Source organism: Rhinopithecus roxellana, chromosome 13 (genome assembly GCF_007565055.1).
Source record: "Rhinopithecus roxellana isolate Shanxi Qingling chromosome 13, ASM756505v1, whole genome shotgun sequence".
In the NCBI taxonomy this organism is placed as follows: Eukaryota; Metazoa; Chordata; class Mammalia; order Primates; family Cercopithecidae; genus Rhinopithecus; species Rhinopithecus roxellana.
The window spans coordinates 101,309,645-101,330,318 of record NC_044561.1 but is presented as its reverse complement, the minus strand read 5'-3'; the positions used below and the strand labels follow the sequence as shown (position 1 = coordinate 101,330,318).

Here is a 20,674-nt window from a genome sequence, read left to right as displayed (position 1 = left end):
TGTTGTGTCTCACTTCCCTATGCAAGTGGAAGATGCTAATATATGTGTATCATGAGAAAGGACCTCACAATTTTCTACTTCTGGGTTCTGCTGAGACATTTCTTTGATTCAGAGAGAACTTCCCAGGATCAACAAGAAAAGCATGTCATCAGTTCCTAAGCCCTACCATCCAGGAAACAGTCCGTCATTTTATAAAATTATAAAAGCGAACTATTTGAGTTTCTTTATTATCTGCCCCCTTCTCCCCAAGCTGGTCTTGTACAAACATGATGCATGTCCATTGGGTGACAAGTCTGTCGTAAGTGAAACGTTTACAGGCACTACAGGAATGACCTGGTGCCTCGCCCACCTCATTAGAATTCTAATTGGGGTGTGTAGGAGAGACTTCTATAAATGGTAAGGCAATCCTTGGCAGCCTGTCTGTCAGCACTGTCCGTGCCATTCCCAGAGGAGCCTGAGAAGAGGCAGAGGAGGGCGAAACATGGCTGGTGAGTGCCCGGCATCTTCTCCATCAGGTCCTTGCCAGAAGCCTGTGCTTCCCCTGGGCCAGCCTGCGAAGCAAGAGTGTCCAGCCAGGACAGCTGCCTGCCTCGGGGGCTCTGAAGGCCGGACTTCGCATTTTAGGGTGCTAGCGAGAGGCGGCTCTTTCTCAGTGGTGGTTGGCTACCTCTAGCATATTCTTGGGGTAGAACATCATTAGAATGTAGCTCTGAGTAATGGGCAGGGTGTTCAGTGCAGCTGGAGGTTGCATCTCCTTAGGCAGAGGACAAGCTTTGCCTTGTCTGTGTTTCTTTTATACATTCGTCACTGCCCGTAAAACCAAAGCAGACGGGATTCGGGTCTCGTGTTTCAGTGTAGCTGGATCCAGCTGTCAGCAGTGTCAGCAAAGAAGCACATCTCAGAGCTACCAGGGAGCGAGAGTGGCAATATGTACGTTGATTGGAAAGAAACCAGTTTATTTCAAATCAACTTACTTAGGCGCAAACTACACATTTGGAAGCACCAGACAGACTCTGTGTAAGTGACTTGATGAGCTGAAGCATCCCCGTAGCAGGAGCAGCTGTGCCACAAGATGTCCTGGTTCACAGGAGAGCACCAGGGAACAGGGGTTACAAAGAACAACAGGAAGTGCAGGTTCCCCAGCTCTGTGGTTACTGTCGAGGATTTGGGCCTTTGTTAATCAGCACTCCTGCTAAGCAGCATGCTAATTATTATCTGTCTTGTGTGCTCAGCCTAGTGGGTTGACAGGGACGCCAAATCCAAACAAGATAGGAATCAAACCTGAAAAATATCGTGAATGGCAGTTAGGGCTGCTGGAAGATTGGCCGAAGAAATCACTGAGCCAGATGCAACAGGCAAATGCTGGCTACTTCGGAAGCCACAAAAACTGGGAAAGGTGATTGCACATTGGGTCCCCTCCCCTGTCTCCCATTCCTTGCTGTAATGTATGGCATGGCTGGGATGCTAAGAAGAGGAGCTCTGAACCCTACATACTATAGCAAGAGGAGAGGTCAGATGTCATCTAGCCCATCTCCCTCCCTCCAGAGGTGACTGAGGCCCAGGAAGGGGTGGAGGCTTACACACAGTTAATCCATCACAGAGCCGGCTAGGTCTCAGCAATGCCCTTTCCACCATGTCCTGCTGCCAGAGCTGAACTCCTACATAAATGCACATAATATCCGGAACACAGAAAAGTAATTCTGAACCTGGCTTCTCATTTGAGCTTTGTGACCAACTGCTTGTGTGTTCTCTGCCACCCCTGAGTCTCAAGTTTTCAAGATGAAAGATTGGAAATGAATGCATTTTGAGGTTCCTTCCAGTACTAACTTCTCTTTCTCCACAAAAAGAAACCAGGGCCAGGGAGTGGACAGACATGTGCCCAGCCCCTGGGAATGTGCACTCCCATCCCTGTGCAGGACCTCCCGTGGACTCCCAGGAATGGCCTGCCCGCTGTGAGCCGTGATGAAATGTCTCTGTTAACAACCAGAGATGTTCTAAGGTCACAACAGAATGAGACTGGTTGGGAGAAAATCAATTTTGAAAAGGTGGTGGAGAGACAGGTGAATACATTCAGTCCCTTAAATTTGTCCCACATGCAGTTCCTAGCTCAGCTCCAAGTCACTTGCCAGGAAGTTCCCAGTCGATGTTTCTTGGATTAATGAATTTATTCACTGAACACCTAAGGGAGAAGAGCTGTGCCAGGAGCAGTGGGAAATATGGAGGTGAATGAGATGTGGTTTCTGCCCTTGGTAGCTTTTAGTCTGATATTTTTTGGTAACACCAGTTTTGTAGGTAAGTAGCATGCAAGGCAGACTGTTATTAAGCTGCATGACAAATACAAAGCAAGTGCTACGGGGACCAACAAGAGAAAGAGACTAGTCTCGTCTGGAATCTGGGATAGGGAAGACTGAGAAGTGAATGGTACTTGGTCACGGACAATGAGTTGGACTTGATCTGGAGAGGTTTCGCAGGGCAGAGGGAACAGGAAAATAAATGTCAGTGTGAGCAGGTGTAACCCAGGGGATTATCAGGATCACATGTGTGCTGCTTTGAGAGGGCTCTGTGTCCAGCTCCTAATTTAAGGTTCTTGTTGCAATCAGAAGGGACTCCATTATTCCGCCCCTTGGTGGAGAAGGCAGCCTGGGCTGTGGCTAGAAATGAAGGTAGTAGAGGGAGGCCTGGCAGTGGTCTGCACCAAGTGGCCTGGCATCCCCAGAGTGGATGGGAGAGCAGCTTGTGAGCACAGACGAGGGCCCCAGTGTGGAGGGGAGGAGGCAAGGTTCCCCATCCCCAAAGCTACTTGGAAGCCCTGGGTGAGTGGCAGAGTCCTCAGGGTACACACCTGAACCACAGGCTTCTGCCTGCAAAAGACCAGAAGCTCTGTTTTGGGGACTAATGGCTCTGTCCCTCTGGGGCAGCGAGCTTTCTTGCCAACTACTTTTCTGGGCAGAGCACTGGCCTTGGCTTCAGGGACTTCCCATCTCAAGGCCTCATTTCCTGCACTCCCAAAGGACCTGTAACATTCCCAGCGTCGGGGTCTGCCACGAAACCATTCTCCTTGGAGCTGGGACACCAGTTGCCCTCCCTCCCATGGAAGCAGTCAGGAATTGCTCTTGGGTTCCGGCCTCCTTCTCTTCTGTAAATCTTCTAGGTGCTTCCTGGGCCCTCCTCACATTTTTGTATCTGGCACTGGGACCAAGGCAATATCCACCCTCTCTCTGAAAAGGAGATCACCCCTCTGGGCTCAGAGTCTTGTGACTCCAGCTGCTCAGTGTTTGAAATGAGGACCAGCTGCGTCCTCTCTCCCTGGCTCCGTGACCTTCTTCCACTTGGGACAGTGGCTACTCCCTGTTCCTTAGAGACAGCCCATGAGCAGCTTCATTCCACCGGGAATGGCAGCTGCCCGTATTTCAGCATTTGTTCCTGTAGGATTCCTTACAGGATAGCTGACGGGTTAAGAATGAAGGTTCAGAGGTGCTCTCTGGATCAAGTCTCCACTCTGCCCCTTACAAGATGAGTAGTCTTGGGCAGGTGACTTAACTTGTGTGTCTCAGTTTCCTCATCTCCAAAATGGGGTTATTGCAGTATCCACCTCATGGGTGCTTATGATTACCTGGAAACTTTTTTCATGAGCCTGTTTTCTCCTTGTCTTGGGGGATTTAAGAAAAACCCTATGAGATGAATTACATTTTCCAATCAGGGGCGATTCCCAGGGGACCCTCTCCATTAAGCACCTTTTAGCACAAGTTCTCCCTGCTCCCCCATCATCCATTCCCAAGTCCAAAGTCCTCATGCTTGTGCGCTCGTCTTGTTCACCTCAAATAACTTCATGCTGGCTCCGCCCCGCAGGGCTGTCTCTGCAGATGGAGCAATCATTCTCCTCCCCAGGGCCCACGTGCCAGGCTGGGGTGTGTGCTGAAGTTAGGAAATCTCGCTTAGTAGTGGAGGGCACAAGGCCCAGGATCTTGGTAGGAGCTGAGAGATGGAGTCAGAAGGAGTCAGCCTTACCCTCCCTCAGCCTGATTTTCCTTATTTGTAAAAAGAGGACAGTGACTCCTCCCCTGCCTCCTTGCTATAGCTGCCGGGTGGCTCTGGTCAGATAATTCATGTGAAGGAGATTTGATAAGTGTAGATGATAAACAGGCCTAAGGTAGTGAGTCTCAGTCCTTGCTGCACATTAGAATCACCAAGAGAGCTTTAAAGAAAATGCTGGCCAGGTGCAGTGGCTCACGCCTGTAATCTCAGCACATTGGGAGGCCAAGGTGGGCAGATATCTGAGGTGAGGAGTTTGAGACCAGCCTGACCAATATGGCAAAATCTCATCTACTAAAAATGCAAAAATTAGTGGGGCACGCTGGTGTGCACTTGTAGTCCCAACTACTTGGGAGGCTGAGGTTACAGTGAGGCAAGAGAATCGCTTGAACCCGGGAGGCAGAGGTTGCAGTGAGCTGAGATCACACCACTACACTCCAGCTTGGGCAACAGAGAGAGACTCCATTAAAAAAAAAAAAAGAAAGAAAGAAAGGAAGGAAGGAAGGAAGGAAGGAAGGAAGGAAGGAAGGAAGGAAAGAGAAAGAAAGAAAGAAAGAAAGAAAGAAGGAAAGAAAGAAAGAAGGAAATGCCAGTGTCATCCCTACCCAAAGATTCTAATTGAATTTGCCTAGAGACACCACTACACTCCAGCTTGGGCAACAGAGAGAGTCTGTTAAAAAAAAAAAAAAAAAAAGGAAGAAATAAAGGAAAGAAGGGAGAGAGGGAGGGAAGAAAGAAAGGAAAAGAAAGAGAAAGAAAGAAAGAGAAAGAAAGAAAGAGAAAGAAAGAAAAGAAAGAAAGAAAGAAAGAAAGAAGAAAGAAAGAAAGAAAGAGAAAGAAAGAAAGAAAGAAAGAAAGAAAGAAAGAAAGAAAGAGAAAAGAGAAGAGAAGAGAAGAGAAGAGAAAAGAAAAGAAAAGAAAAGAAAAGGAAAGAAAAGAAAAGAAAAGAAAAGAAAAGAAAAGAAAAGAAAAGAAATGCCAGTGTCATCCCTATCCAAAGATTCTAATTGAATTTGCCTAGGATGGGTCTCAGAGCAATAGAACATTCTCCAGGTGATTCTTCTGGGCAGCTAGGGTTGACAGCCTCTGGTCTCAGAGATTCTAAACTCTCGCTTAGGAAGAGAAGTCCTCCTGTCCTCTTGTTTTGCCCTGACCATAGGGTGTCTAGGCAGAGAGAAGGCTGTGGATGGCCCCTCCAGGACCTGTGTCTAAGTCACTGCTGCCTTGGTTGGCTGCAGGGCAGCAGCTTGGGGTCATATCTGCTCAGGCAAAATTGGCTTTCAGTCTGGGCTTGAGTCCAGCCTCTGCCTGAGCGTGTGATATTGAGTGACTTCACCTGACTGGACTTCCAAATCCCTCATCTGTGAAATAGGGATAGCAACATCTTTTTAATAGTCAATATTTTGTGACTATTAAAAGACATAACACAGGTGAAATGCTTAGCTCAGTGTCTGACACATAAGATGTCCTCAATAGCAGCCCATTGAAAGCCCATTAAAATGCTTGTTTTTGCCATTATATATGGGATCCCAAGGCATTTGTTTCCCCCAATCTCTGGGTGTCCCGGTGCTAGTGATGGGTATATGTTGAATCCCAACAATAACGCTAAGAGGGAAGATATTCAGGTCTCACTGTCCCTCTTCTACAGATGAGAAAAGTACAATTCAGAGACATTGAGACCCTTGCTCAGGGCCTCTCGCCGGTCCAGGCACCAATCCAGGGCTCATTTCTCTTCATCCTTACCAGCCTCTTACTCTGCCTGAATGCCAAGAAATTGTGCCACCTGTGCTGCACAGGGCTTGCAAATGTCAGGATATGTGGCAGAAGTTAAAAGGAAATGGCACAGGCTAGAAAGAGAGAAAGGAGAGCGAGATGGGTGCTGAGGAGGAAAGCACCTGTGTCCTTGGAGCCAGAGGAGGGCTGGCCAGGGGCTAAAGATGTTCCCAGTGTCTAGGGGTGGGAAGTGGGATGACTCACAGCCTGTCGGTGACCAGGATCTGAGACCTGGCTTCTGGGCTAAGATCTGCTTCAACTCTGTGACCTCTGCAGATGGCTTCCACTTTCAGGGCCTCAGCTTTCTGACCTGTCATGTGGGCATACTAGATTACATCACTGTTTTTCAAGCTGCCAGTTGCCATCCATTAGCAGGTTGTAAAATCAGTTTAGTGGACTGTGACCAGCCATTAAGAAAGAGAAAAAGCCAAAGAGAAAATATCAGAGTACCCTGATACATAGTAAGCATTAGCCCTGTGAAACTTCGTGTCATTTCCAGATCCATGTATGTAAAGACTATTAGATTTCTTGATTTGGCCTCTCTCAATAGAGCTCGAAAACCACTCAGCTAGACACTTTTTAGCATTTTTTTTTTTTTTTTTTTTGAGACAGAGTCTCCCTCTGTCACCCAGGCAGGAGTGGCAGGAGCACAGTGGTGAGATCTCAGCTCACTGCAGCCTCCACCTCCAGGTTCAAGCCATTCTCCTGCCTCAGCCTCCCAAGTAGCTGAAACTACAGGCATACATCACCACATCCAGCTAATTTTTGTATTTTTAGTAGTGATGGGGTTTCGCCATGATGGCCAGGCTGGTCTCGAACTCCTGACCTCAGGTGATCTTCCTGCCTTGGCCTTCCAAAGCGTTGGGATTACAAGTGTGAGTCACCGTGCTCAGCCACTTTTTAGGATTTCTATCAGCCCTCATTAACTCTAGACTTCTGTAAAATAAAAATGCATCTATGTCTAGAGAAAAGATACAGGAAGTAGAGTCTGGGTGGGGGCTAGGGATAGTCCCAGTCACTAGAGTAGCATCACTCCATATTGGGCCCCCTGTCAGCCCCTCTGTGGGGTGGTCGTCCTTGGAATAGGAAATGAGAGCCCCATCACATACCCGGCGACCAAGTCATTCTCGTCTGCTGCAGGTGATTCAATTGCAGAGCCAGGCTGACAATGATTGAGACGGCAGAATAGCAACTTCCCTTTCACATCTGGAGTCTTTCTGTGTGCTTTTCACATGACCTCTGCCAAAGAGGGACCACAGAATAAATAGGCAGGGGTTACATTAACATACTTGTGATTATGTTTGGCTGTGATTGATGGTGAATGGCACCCCCCCCTCCCCAAAAAAATAGCTTAGGAAAATAAGACAGAAGTTTATTTCTTCCTTGCATGAGCAGCCTGTATGCAGGCAGTTCTGGGCAGGCCAGGTGGTGGCACCATTCTCAGGGCCCAGCTCTGTCCAGTCTCCTCTCCACCATTGCTAGGGTACATATGGCTCTGCATGGTCTGAGACGGCCGCTAGAACCTTGTCCATGTCCAAATAGCAGGATGGAACAAGAGGAAGTAAACAGGAAAAGGGCATTTGCCAACTGTTTATATAAAGAGGTTTTCTAAAAAAAATAAAATAAAATAAAAATTGAAAACAGGTGTTCAAACAAATATTACCAAGTACACATTCATAGCAGCACTACTCAGAGTAGCTGAAAGGTAGGGACAACCCAGATGTCCATCAGCTGATGAATGCATCAACAAAACATGGAATATTCATGTAATAGACTATCACTGAGCCGTAAGAAAAGAATGTACTGATACATCCTCCAACATGACCGAGCCTTGAAAACATTACGCTAAGTAAAATAAGTCAGACCCAAATCACATATTGTGTGATTCCATTTGTTAATTTATGAAATGCCCAGAATAGGGCCGGGTGAGGTGGCTCATGACTGTAATCCCAGCACTTTGGGAGGCCGGGTGGGTGGACAATTTGAGGTTGGGAGTTCGACACCAGGATGGCCAACATGGTGAAACCCCATCTCTATCAAAAATACAAAAAAATTAGCCGGGCGTGGTAGCACCCGCCTGTAATCCCAGCTACTCAGGAGGCTGAGGCAGGAGAATCACTTGAACCCAGGAGGCAGTGGTTGCGGTGAGGCCAAGACCATACCACTGCACTCCAGCCTGGGTGACAGAGGGAGACTCCATCTCAAAAAAAGAAAAGAAAAGAGAAGAAACAAAAAGAAAAAGAAATGCCCAGGATAGGCAAATCCATAGAGACAGAAAGAGCTGGGGTTGGCAGGGGCTGGGGATAGGAGGAAATGGGGAGTTCCTCCTAATAGATTGGGGGATTCTTTGGGGAGTGATGAGAAAGTTCTGCCACTAGATAGTGGAGGTAATTGCATATTGTGAGTATACTAAATGCCCCTGAATTGTACATTTTAAAATGGTTTAAATGGCATTTTTTATGTTGTGAATTTTACCTCAATTTTTTAAAAGAGAGATTTCCTGGAAGTTAATACCTATAACTTCTGCCTATAAGCTTTTGGCCCAAATTTACCCTCATGGCCACCGAGCCAGAGTGGAGCCTGAGAAAGCAGTGCCTGTACATATGGGGGATTTCATTACCAGGAAAGAAGGAGCAAGTGAACATCAGGATAGCTATTTATCTGGCAGTCCACCACATTAAAATTGCTGCTGGCACTGATGTTCTCAGGAAAAAAAATTCTGAGAAATTGCCCCAGGCCTGACACTGGAGTTAAGCATTAACTCAGGGAGGTGGCAAGGAATCAGAGTTTGGAGATGTCACACTATGGGCAAACCACCTCTTCTCCTCCCTTCACCCAGACTGGTGCAGAAGACAGCCCTGAGGCTCATAAATATACATAAAGCGGTAAACTTGAGAACCTTAGACTGCTGAATACCTTTCCCTCCTCTCTTTTCCTACACATTCTGACAGGGTGGGCTGTGATGAGTGCCATGTCAAGGGCTTTGGGGTTGGGGAGACAGGATCATTGGATCCTTGATTTGGGGGCTGGCAGAGCAATCTTAGGGTTAAGGGACAGGATGATGACTGAGGGAGGCAGCTGGTGAACGGTTCAGAATCACACCGGAAGCTTGATGAGCATGCTCTCAGCCGGCAGTTCCTACTCGGGGATGCAGGGCAGGCTGTCCCCTTTGTCCACCTCCCCTGAAGACAGTTCTTTTGGAAGAGATGTTTTCCTTCCAGGAGCTCGGTGTCTCTCCTCTGTCAGAATCCAAATGCTAGCAGGTGTACAATGCAGCATGAGGGCCCCTTACCATCTAGGGCACCTTCTGGACTCAAAATCCTGCATGAGACCCTCTTCCAAAAGGTTTCAGGACCACAGTGACAGGGTAGAGTCAGTAAGGCCTGGTGAAAAGGAAACACCATTTTTTCTTCCAGACTACTCTTAATACTTCCTAGCCGCCAAATGTGTGGGGTTTGTTCTCATACCAAGCGATTCTCAGTGGACACCACTGGGTGTCCTACAACTCAACTCAGTTCTCACACTGTTGGGAGTTAGCACACAGCCCACAGGGTGTGCACACGCCCCTCAGTCCCACAAGACTGCCCCACTTCAGATGCCAGTACTTCAGAAGTTGTCACCTGTGCTTCTGACCGACCAGATTTAAATCGGGAGTTCCCGCCAGCCCCTTCTCAGGTTTGAAGATTTGCTAGAATAGCTCAAGGAACTCAGGAAAACAGACGACCAGTTTATGATAAAAGGATACAACTCAGAAGCAGCCAGATGGAAAAGATGCCTGGGATAAGGTGTGGGGAGGGGCGCAGAGCCCCCATGCCCCCCTCCCAGCACTTCCATGAGTTCAGCCTGGAGCCTCCTCAGGCCCCATCCTTTGGGGTTTGGGTTTTTATGAAGGCTTCGTTCTTAGGCATGATTCATTAAGTCATCAGTCATTGGTGATGAAATCAACCTCCAGTCCCTCTCCCCTCTGTGGAAGTGGGTAGTGGGCATGAGGCTGAAAGTCCCAAGTCTCTAAGCACTGGTTGGCTCCCCTGGCAACCAGCTCCCATCCTGAGGCTATCCAGGAGCTGCCAGTACCAGTCATCTCATTAGCATACAGAAAGTCATTCATCATTTTGGAGGTTCCAAGGGTTTCAGGAACTTTGTGCCAAGAGAAAGCAGAGATCAAATATATATTTCTCATTATGCCACACCTGGGTTCAGCATCCTGGCTCTGCCAATTTCCAGGTATGTGACCTCAGATAAGCTACCTGGTCTCTGAGCCTTGGTTTCTCATTGTAAGATTTCATTGAGCACATACATAACGTGTTCTGTGGACTGCGCATAGCAGTTGGCATAAAGAAGGCTGATGACAAAAGTGAGCCCCACTTTTCCTCCTCCTCCAGCTTGGAGCAGTCTCGCACATCCCACAGCCATCCTAACAGAGACCAAGGCTTGATGGTGCTGCCGGGGCTCACGCTTGGTGTCAGAAAAGGCAGAGATGATGAGTGTGGGCTCTGGAGCCTGCAGTCCTCCACTGTGGAGTGGGGTGACCGTGACCAAGGTACCTGGTTTCTGTACACCTTGGCTTCCTTGTCTGTAAAACAGGATGTCTACAAGCGCCTGCCTCATAGAGTTAATGAACTAATGCACATAAACACTTTGAAAGATGGCTGGCACACAAATGCCCAGTAAACTTCAGATAATAGTATGATCACCACCACCACAGTCACCCCAGGTCTGACCTGGTGGGGCATGCAAAGTGCCCCTCATGTTCTTTCTGCAGGTTTCCCTGTTGGGAGGCACCCTGGAGCTCAGTCTTTTCTTTTTCATCCTCTCTAGGGACAAGACATTGGTCTCTGGGATGAATGGGAGGGGCCTCTGCTATTGACACAGCCGCAGCAAACAATGCATGAGCTTTGGTGGAGCAAGGAAGGGTGTGGGCCTGTTGGGAGAGGCAGGTGCCAGCAAGTGATGCTGAGTACCCTGCCCCTCTTTCCTTACCCCTGTGCTGGACAAAGCCATCTGGAGACAGACTTTCTACTTTCAAAGAACTCGTGGTCTAGAGTGAGCTTTATCTGGAAAAGGACATACATCCTTTGGGATTTGGGGGTGGGGTGAAAAATCTCTAGGAAGGCTCAAGTGGTCTGAAACCACATGTTCCATAGAGTTCTTGTTTCTTAAAAATATATATTTCCAGAGGTTCTTATTTGAGAGCTTTTCTTTTTTGTTTTTCTTTTCTTTCTTTCTTTCTTTTTTTTTTTTTTTTTTAATTTTGAGATGGAATCTTGCTCTGTCACCCAGGCTGGAGTGCAGTGGCATGATCTCAACTCACTGCAAGCTCCACTTCTCAGGTTCAAGTGATTCTCCTGCCTCAACCTCCTGAGTAGCTGGGACTACAGGCATGCGCTACCATGCCAGGCTAATTTTTTAATTTTTAGTAGAGATGGGGTTTTGCCATGTTGGCCAGGCTGGTCTCGAATTCCTGACCTCAAATGATCCACCCACCTCGGCCTCCCAAAGTGCTGGGATTATAGGTGTAAGCCACTGCACCCGGCCAGTCGTTCTTTTTTCTAAAGCGAGTAAAGCTCTACCAAATCGCAACTGGCTGGGATGCACAGAAAGTAGTGAGCAAGATTGGCAGGAGGAGAGGGGAGAAATTTGGGGGCCGTTTTCCTAGAGAGATCTAGCATCTATCAGCTGTACACAGCCATCTAGGGCTCAGTGTTTGCCAGTGTCTGAGTTCTGGGCTGTCTCTGTTGGCTACTCAGGTACAGGAATGCTCATTTTCCCCCTGCTCCCTCTGTCCTTTCTGTCCTCCCTTATTTCTTCCCTTCATTCAACAGATCCTTGTTGATTGCATGAATGTCTTAGTTTCCCTGAATTTATGCAAACATCTATTAATTTATTCTTTCAATGAATATTTGTTAAATGAATGAGTGAGTGGATGTTTGAATGAATGAATTTAGCACCCTGAACTGGGAGTAAGCTCATCTCTTGAGTCCCCTTTCTCCAACGGCAGGTTGGCTCACCATCCCAGGAAGCCTGCATTTTACTGGAGAGGGTACCTATGGTGACCCTCCACCCCATCTCCAGTGCTTTTGAGTGGAAGCCTCTCCCCAGTCCTGCTCTGGCCCCTACTCACTCCTGTCTCACCTTTCTCTCTTCTCCACGAAGGGCCGATGCTCTAGACAAATAACATCACTCCTTCTCTAGTGCCTTTGAGCCTCTCCTTCCCACCGTCTAGAATGCAGGCTGCTCTATGGGCACCTGACAAAATTCTTTCTCCTTTCAAGGCCCAGCATTTTCAGTGTAGCTTTTCCTGATCCCTACAACTGAAAGTGATTTTTTTTTTTTTCCTGCCTGCATCTCTCATACACCTTTCCTGGATTTACCCCATTCCATCATTCATGATCACTTATGCTTGTCTTATCCACTGCTGAAGCTCTTGGAGAGTTACAACTACACTTCATACACGTTTACACTCCCAACATTGTGCCTCACACAATGTCCTATGAATAATAGTTGCTCTAATATTTTTATTGAATGAATACTTCATATTCACTTTTCCTTGTAGACTAAATTTTGAGCTGTTGTCATGATGATCATCTCATGACATTAGTCTTTTCTTTGTTCATTTATTCCTTCATCCATTTATTTATCTAATTATCCTAATACAGTCAAGCAGTGTGCTAGGCATCAGAATAGAAAGATCAAGAGGGTGCTGGGTGCAGTGGCTCATGCCTGTAATTGCAGCACTTTGGAATGCCAAGGCGTGCAGATCAGTTGAGCCCAGGAGTTTGAGGCCAACTTGGGCAACATGACAAAACTCTGTCTCTACAGAAAATACAGAAGTTAGCTGGGAGTGGTGGCTCATGCCTGTAGTCCCAGCTAATGGGGAGGCTGAGGTGGGAGAATCCCTTGAGCCCAGGAGCCAGAGGTTGCAGTGAGCCAAGATCACACCACTGCAATCCAGCCTGAGGCAACAGAGCCAGATCCTGCCTCAAAAATAAAATAGAATAAAAGATTAAAAAGGGATGTTCTGATGCAGAGAGATGGACACATATGAAAAAGAGCTGTGTCTGGCACTGGAATGCACCCTTACACTCTCATCAGAGCTGTGGCCTCTTTGTAAAGACAGAGACCAATTTGGTTTGCAGAAGAATGGGTGATGTAACCTCTTAAACATAACTCATAGGAAGATTTCCCAAAAAGTCTATATCAGTGAACATCTGGTACATCGTGGCATCTCTCATAAACCCTTCTCAGTTTAGCTCCGTCATCTTCACAATCATGTGAGAAGAAATCAGGAGGGTGGATTTTGAGATGTTTGTCTTCGGGTCTTATCCAGGTCATTCATGGCCTTTGACCTGCTCCTATAAACAGCTCTTGCCAGTGAGCATTTGCAAGTCCCCTCTGGGCCAAGGATTCCCCAATCTTTAGGCCTAGAAAGACTGCTCAGAGTCTCCGCCAGCCTCCCTAGCATCAGAGGCACAGGCCAACACCAAGGCATTGCAAATACAGGGAAGATAAAAGATGCAAAAGTAAACATTGCTGGATGCTGGAGAGACGAAACATGCTTGGCGTCTGGGGACACACAAGGGGACAACAAAGAAGCCAAACCAGGGTGATGGGTGTGAGATAAGTATCCTCCCTTCAGTTCTTTTTTTTTTTTTTTTGAGACAGAGTTTTGCTCTTGTCGCCCAGGCTGGAATGCAATGGTTGTGACCTTGGCTCACTGCAACCTCCACCTCCCAGATTCAAGTGATTCTCCTGCTTCAGCCTCTTGAGTAGCTGGGATTACAGGTGTGCATCACCATGCCCAGCTAATTCTTTGTATTTTTAGTAGAGACGGGGTTTCACCATGTTGGCCAGACTGGTCTCAAACTCCTGACCTCTCAGGTGATCCGCCTGCCTCAGCCACACAAAGTACTGGGATTACAGGCGCGAGCCACCATGCCTGGCGCCTCCCTTCAGTTCTGTTGGAGCCCCCATCCACAAAGCAATGAGAAATGCTGAAAGCAGACAGAATGTAGGCGCTCTGGTGACATAGTTCTTCTCATTGATTGGATGGAGTTCCACTGAACATTTGGCCTGTTCCCTAAGGGCCGAGTGACAGCTCAGCAGATGGAGGGGAAAAGACACTCTTAGCTGTGGGAACAGGATGCACAGAGGTTCAGCTGTCTGAAAGGGCAGAGCATTTTCTGTGATCTTACATCCTGGGAGCTGGCATAACTGAGACTGGAAAGACTGAATGGGAATAGGTTGTGACGTTCTTGCTATGCAAGATCAAGGTCTTTGGATTTTAACGTGATTCTTTCCAGGAATTTGGCTCTGCCCTCGACGAGCCTCACCCCAAAGCTGCTCTTTGGTAACTTACACCCTTCCCCCACACCACCATTCCTTGCCTCCTAGGACTTCAGGTTCTCTTTTCTGCCTCACAGCTCTAGGACTCCAGAGTATCAACTGGCAGACGGCCCTCAACCGACAAGCGCATCACACACACAAGTTCTCCAGCCAGGAGCTCATCTTGCGGAGAGGCCAAAACTTCCAGGTCTTAATGCTCATGAACAAAGGCCTTGGCTCTAGCGAAAGACTGGAATTCATTGTCTCCACAGGTACCTGCGCATTCCCCTCCCTGCCCAAACACACACATACCTGAGTAGCCCTTGTGCATTCAAGAAGTGATGGGGACCACACTGGGACCACTGGCATTGGGCTCTAGCCTTGCTCTGTCATTGATTCATTGTGGCCTTGGGCAAGTTGCTGTCCATCTCTGAGCCTGACTGAGAGTCACCATCCTCAAATCAAGAGGGATCTGGCCGGTATGTTCATTCCAGTTCCTTCCAGTGGCAGAATATGATGCTTCATTGGCTCATGTCCCCCAGACAGGGGTTGTTATTGGAACCTGGTCTCTCCACAGTCTGACCAGTGCTTGTTGGCTTTTCTCAACCTCTGTCTTCTTTGACAGGGCCTTACCCCTCCGAGTCGGCCATGACGAAGGCTGTGTTTCCACTCTCCAATGGCAGTAGCGGTGGCTGGAGTGCGGTGCTTCAGGCCAGCAATGGCAATACTCTGACTATTAGCATTTCCAGTCCTGCCAGCGCACCCATAGGACGGTACACAATGGCCCTCCAGATCTCCTCCCAGGGCGGCATCTCCTCTGTGAAACTTGGGACGTTCATACTGCTTTTTAACCCCTGGCTGAACGGTAGGTGTCTAACCATCCACACTCTCAGCCCTGGTCTAAGCTAGAAAAGAGAAAGGGGATGGGGGAAATGATCTTCACAGGCTCAAGTTTGATTAGGGAAAGTCCATGGGCTGTGGAAAGGGTGCAGAAGCTAGAAATGAGGAGCTCTGACACTTCAGCAGCGTCTGAGTCTGGGCAGTCCCTCTATCTCTCCAAGTCCTCACCATTAAATGGACATCCTGCTGTTTCTTCTGGGAATATTGTCGAGATCACAATGAACTTTTACAAACTGCGTAGCACAGTTCATTTTAAGGGACAATACCACAGTATAATTCCACAGCATGGAGATAGCTTCCTGCCAGAAAGAGCAGGTGTCTCATCCCCAGGGTCTCATTTTCAGACCCTCAAGTCATCCTAGCTTCTCTTTCCAACTCATAGTTCCCACAATTGGAGTTGGAAGAATTTCAGCCCAAGGGTCAGGGGAGGGCTAAAGGTGGGGCTTGCTCCCACCCCCAGGCCAGTTCAGGAGTTGGAGGGGAGGAGGAATGATCCCTACAGTCCTACTAGGATTCTAGTCCTTGGTGTCTGCTTTTTGTATCAAACAGCGGATAGCGTCTTTATGGGTAACCATGCTGAGAGAGAAGAGTATGTTCAGGAAGATGCCGGCATCATCTATGTGGGAAGCACAAATCGAATTAGCATGATTGGCTGGAACTTTGGACAGGTAAAAGGGTCATAAGGAGGCTGAGGGTAATGTCCCTTTTACCCAAGAAGCTCAGCAGCTTGCCCCACAGATCAGTGGGAAGTCCCACATCTGTCCATCTGCCTGCCCTTCTATTTGTTCATGCATTCAGAAGACTTTCATTGGCCACCTATTATGTGTCAGACCCCAGGATCCACACTAAGGATACAGGAGATGAGTAAGACAGATCCATCTTTGAAGGGGTCGCAATCTAGTGGGCAAGATAGAACATACACATAACTCAATTGACGCAATGAAGTAGTATTGGTGCCAGGGTGCACACATAGATATAAGGCCCCCTAGAGACACTGGGGACAGTGATGTAGCTTCTGTTTTTCATTCCATGTAAAAATGTGATGAAACTTCCTTAGTGTGCCCACTCAGCCTTTCCAAGCTACACCCTCTTGGTCCTTTATTATAGTGATCCCCATTTGAGTCTACAGAGTTCTCAGATTTGGTCAGTTTAGAAAATTTTCAGGGATGCCCTCCACCTTTTATTTTATCCACCAGACAAAGGCATTAGAATAAAGCACCTCGGGCGGGGTGCCTTGGATATCAGAAGGATGTGTGCTTGGACCATCTACAGACCCTGTCTGTAGTCAACTGGAGCAAGTTGGCTATCTCCTTTATTGGGAGGAAGGAAAAAAGAGAAGGATAGTGAATAGAGTGCACTTAGGAGTGGAAGAGAGGCTATTTTATTTTATTTTATTTTATTTTTGATGGCATGGTGAGGGAGGGCCTCACTTAGAAAGGAGCCTTTGATCAGGAACCTGAAGGAGATGAGGGCACCAGACAGAGATCTTGGGAAACAGCATCAGGCAGAAGGAAAAGCAAATGCAAAGACCCAAGTCAAGAGGAGCTCAGCCTTCTCAGTTTGAGAAGCAATGACTTCAATTAAGTCTTATTTTGTGCAAAACGCTTCAAATACATATACTTAACAAGAGATTTTATTTTTATAACTAGTTCTCCAGGAGTCTCAATAACACGTTCAAGATTGTAGGCAGGCCACGTGCGGTGACTCACGCCTGTAATCCCAGCACTTTGGGAGATTGAGGCGAGTGGATCACCTGAGGTCAGGAGTTCAAGACCAGCCTGGCCAAAATGGTGAAACCCTGTCTCTACTAAAAATACAAAAATTAGCTGGGTGTGGTGGCGTGGGCCTGCAATCCCAACTACTTGGGAGACTGAGGCAGGAAAATCACTTGAACCCAGGAGGAACCCAGGAGGTGGAGGTCACAATGAGCCAAGATCGTGCCACTGCACTCCAGCCTAGATGACAGAGCAAGACTCCGTCTCAAAAAAAAAAAAAAAAAAAAAAGGATGGGAGTCAGAGATAGAAGAAAACTCTGAGATGAGTTTGGCCTGATTATACAGATGGAGAAATCAAGGCCAGACAGGCTAAACGGCTTGCTCCTGAGGTTTGTGGCAGCCAGGGCGTCGGCTAGACCAGGCCACCTCCCATGCATTCACTTTAGGAGAGTTTGCACAAGGTCTTAGCTTTTTTCTTTTTTATAATTTTTTTATTTATTATCCTTTCCTCTCTTTTTGCTTTTTTGTTTCAAAAGCTGCCTTTGAGGAAATACACAGGGTCTTGTGTGTAGTGAGTGCTCTGGATGAGTTTGCGGGGTTGAGGGCTGGGTGTGGTGGCTGTCCTCAGTAGCTCTCAGTTCCAGAGGCCACAGAGTCAAAGGATCTGACAGTTCCTGTGGTTCTCACCAGTGTAGTTCCCTTCTTGAGCCAACTCTCCTTGTCATTTCTTTCATTGTAATGTATGGTCTCATTCTGAACAGTTTGAAGAAGACATTCTGAGCATCTGCCTCTCAATCTTGGATAGGAGTCTGAACTTCCGCCGTGACCCTGCTACTGATGTGGCCCGCAGAAATGACCCCAAATACGTTGGCCGGGTGCTGAGTGCCATGGTGAGTAACAGGAAAATGATCACAACTAGTTGTCATCATATATTGAACACCACCTGTGGGCTAGGCACGCACACTCTTTATATATGTCATCTCATTTAAAACCTCACCAATTACAGCTGGTGGTTAGAATCATACACATTTCACCAACTTGGAGCACAAGGTCCCTAGGTCCCTCTAAGTTATAGGGCTTGCCTGAGGCACACAGTGAGTATGCGGCAGAGGCAGAGCCAGACACAGGTCCAGCCAACTTCAAAGCCCTTTCCACCACATCATGAAGCTTTTCTCAGAGGAAAAGGGAACTTGCTCTTTGGGTGCCTGCCAAAGATGGGAGAATGCAAATCTAGTGCTCTGCTCCATCACTGGGCCTCCTGGGAAAGGAAGCGAGACCCCTACTGAGCTGGAGGTGGTGACCTCCTTTGCCTAACTCATCTCTTCCGCAGCCCAGAGCACAGCCCAGAGTGTCAGACGGTAGGCTGCCTCATTCATGATCTAGATGGGGAAACAAGCTTGGAGAGCTGAAGTGGCTTGTTCAAGGCACACAGCATGCAAGTCAGACCAGAACAAGGCCTTCATGGAAAAGGCCTGTGCCCCTACAACATACACACACACACACACTCACACACTCACAATCTCTCTCTCACACACACTCACACACTCACAATCTCTCTCTCTCACACACACTCACACACACACAAGCTAGATCCCCTAGGAGGCATCTATGGCTCTGCGCTCATTGCATAGAGAATGTCTCCATCCAGTCTGGGCGTGGTTGCTCACGCCTCTAATCCCAGTGCTTTGGGAGATGGAGGTGGGAAGATGGCTTGAGCCCAGGAGTTTGCTGCCAGCCTGGGTAACACAGTGAGATCTCATCTCTACAGAAATTAAAAAAAAAAAAAAAAAAAAAAAAAACCTAGCCAGGCATAGGCAGACACAGTGCCTCACACCTGTAATCCCAGCACTTTGGCAGGTGGATGCCTTGAGCCCAGGAGTTCAAGACTAGCCTGGACAACATGGCAAACCCTGTCTCTAAAAAAAAAAAAAAAAAAAAAAAAAAAAAAAAAAAAAAAAAAAAAAATTAGCAGGACATGGTAGCATGTGCCTGTAGTCCCAGCTACTTGGGAGGCTGAGGTGGAAGGATCACTTGAGCCCAGGAGGTAGAGATTGTGGTGAGCCAAGATCATGCCATTGTGCTCCAGTCTGGGTGACAGAGTAAGACCCTATCTCAAACAAACAAAAATTAACCAAGCATGGTGGCACATACCTGTAGTCCAGCTACTCAGGAGGCTGAGGCAAGAGGACTACTTGAACCCAGGAGCTTGAGGTTACAGTCAGCTATGATGGCACCACTGCACTCAGGCTTGGGTTATAGAGTAAGACCCTGTTTCCAAAAATATTCATCCAAAATATCGAAACCTAGATCAACCTGCTCAAAAGTTGTAAGTTAAAAAGCAGAAAGTCATGATCAGGCGCAGTGGTTCACACCTGTAATCCCAGGATTTTGGGAGGCTGAGGCAGGGAATCACTTGAGCCCAGGAGTTTGAGACCAGCCTGGGCAACATAGTGAGACCTCATCTACACACACACACAAGGAGCCAGGCATTGTGGCCCATGCCTGTAGTCCCAGCTACTTGGGAGACTGAGCTAAGAGGATCGCATGAGTCCATTAGTCGCAGGCTGCAGTGAGCTATGATTGCACTACTGTACTCCAGCCTGAGTGACAGAGTAAGAACCTGTCTCAAAAAAAAAAAAAAGGTGAAAAGTCAAAGTGAATTCTTTACTTTAACCCTCTTAAACTAAGTAATTGCCCAGAAATTCTGTAACCTTTATTTATTTATTTCTATGGTTCATGGTTTAGGCATTTCTTGAGCTCTTGACTTTTGAGTTGGATATGTTCATGCTAATGAGCTAGTTACTTGGTTAGAAATGTGAACAACTTCTCAGCTGCATGATAAGTATCTGGAGTGCCTCTGAGAGGGCTTTTGGAAAGAGCTGAGTCTTAGACTGAGCCTGGCAGGAAAGGAGTAAGGTGGCCCAGGGAACTCAGAGGCTCTAAGGAGATGAACGAGGACCTGAGTAGCCGAGGGAGGGTATGGAGAGGAAGTGAGCCTGGAGCCGAGTCTTGAAACCAAATGGCCTGGAAGAGGTTTGATTAAAGCCCTGGCGACTTAGGAAGCTGAGCCTCTTTGTCCTAGGAGAGAGTGGGTGAGGCCAGAGGCTCCTGGAGCCACTGACTCACTCGCACCCCAGGGCCAAACCACTTTATCGTGGAGCCAGTTTCCTCAGCTGCACCTCCCAGATGCTCCGTTCAGACCTCCCAGCTGGGCTGGGCCATGAACTAATTATGGCCTGTGCAGAGCTTTGAAATGCTCAGCTTTCAGCCAGAGATGACCGTGCTGATAGCCACTTTGGAGGCTGGAGCACCAGTGACTCAGGAGATGGGGAAGGACTGCACAACCTTCTGTCTTGAAGGAGGCTCTGTCTTGCCTGACTCTGCCATGACAGCCCAGGCCCTCCTGGAAGGGGTGCAGAACTCACCACTGCACTGAGGGGTGGCAAGGCTGGCCATGGCCTGTCCTGGGCAGGGATCCTTTTGTATCCAGACTGTCCATTCTCATAGGCCTTGCCCCTTACAGGCACTCCAAGGAGAGGGGGTAAGACACACAGGCTGGAGGAGCCCTCGGAGATCCTGGTCCAGCCTCTCATTGCACAGTTTAGATAAACGACAGCCAAAGTTTCATAAACCCTGACCCTTGACTACAGAAGACACCTCCGAGCGCCTTTGTCCTAACTTTCCCTTGAAAATTCTCTTCCCTATTGGAAGGTGAAGAACTAAGGCCTGGAGAGGTGAACAGACCTTTGTGCAATCATCAAGTTGGCAAGTGGCAAGGTGGGGCTTGTAACCTCGCTGTCTCCTTTTCTCTTTTAACTTTTATTATGGAAAAGTTCAGACCTATATAAAAGTAGAGAGAAAAGCATAATGAACTCCTGTGTATGCATCTCAAGCTTCAACAATTACCTCTTCAAGGCCGGTGTCACTTCATC

General features: G+C 47.8%; 1 protein-coding gene across 1 annotated transcript in view; it reads left to right on the top strand.

The window, feature by feature from the left end:
• The first annotated feature begins 385 nt into the window (after positions 1-385).
• TGM3 (transglutaminase 3) overlaps positions 386-20,674 on the top strand; it is a 46,765-nt gene continuing 26,476 nt past the window's right edge. The window contains exons 1-5 of the mRNA XM_010379017.2: positions 386-488; positions 14,226-14,399; positions 14,753-14,992; positions 15,577-15,695; positions 17,504-17,632. Of these exons, the coding sequence (XP_010377319.1) occupies positions 482-488; positions 14,226-14,399; positions 14,753-14,992; positions 15,577-15,695; positions 17,504-17,632 (669 nt within the window). The 5' untranslated portion in view covers positions 386-481. The remainder of the gene's footprint in view (positions 489-14,225; positions 14,400-14,752; positions 14,993-15,576; positions 15,696-17,503; positions 17,633-20,674) is intronic.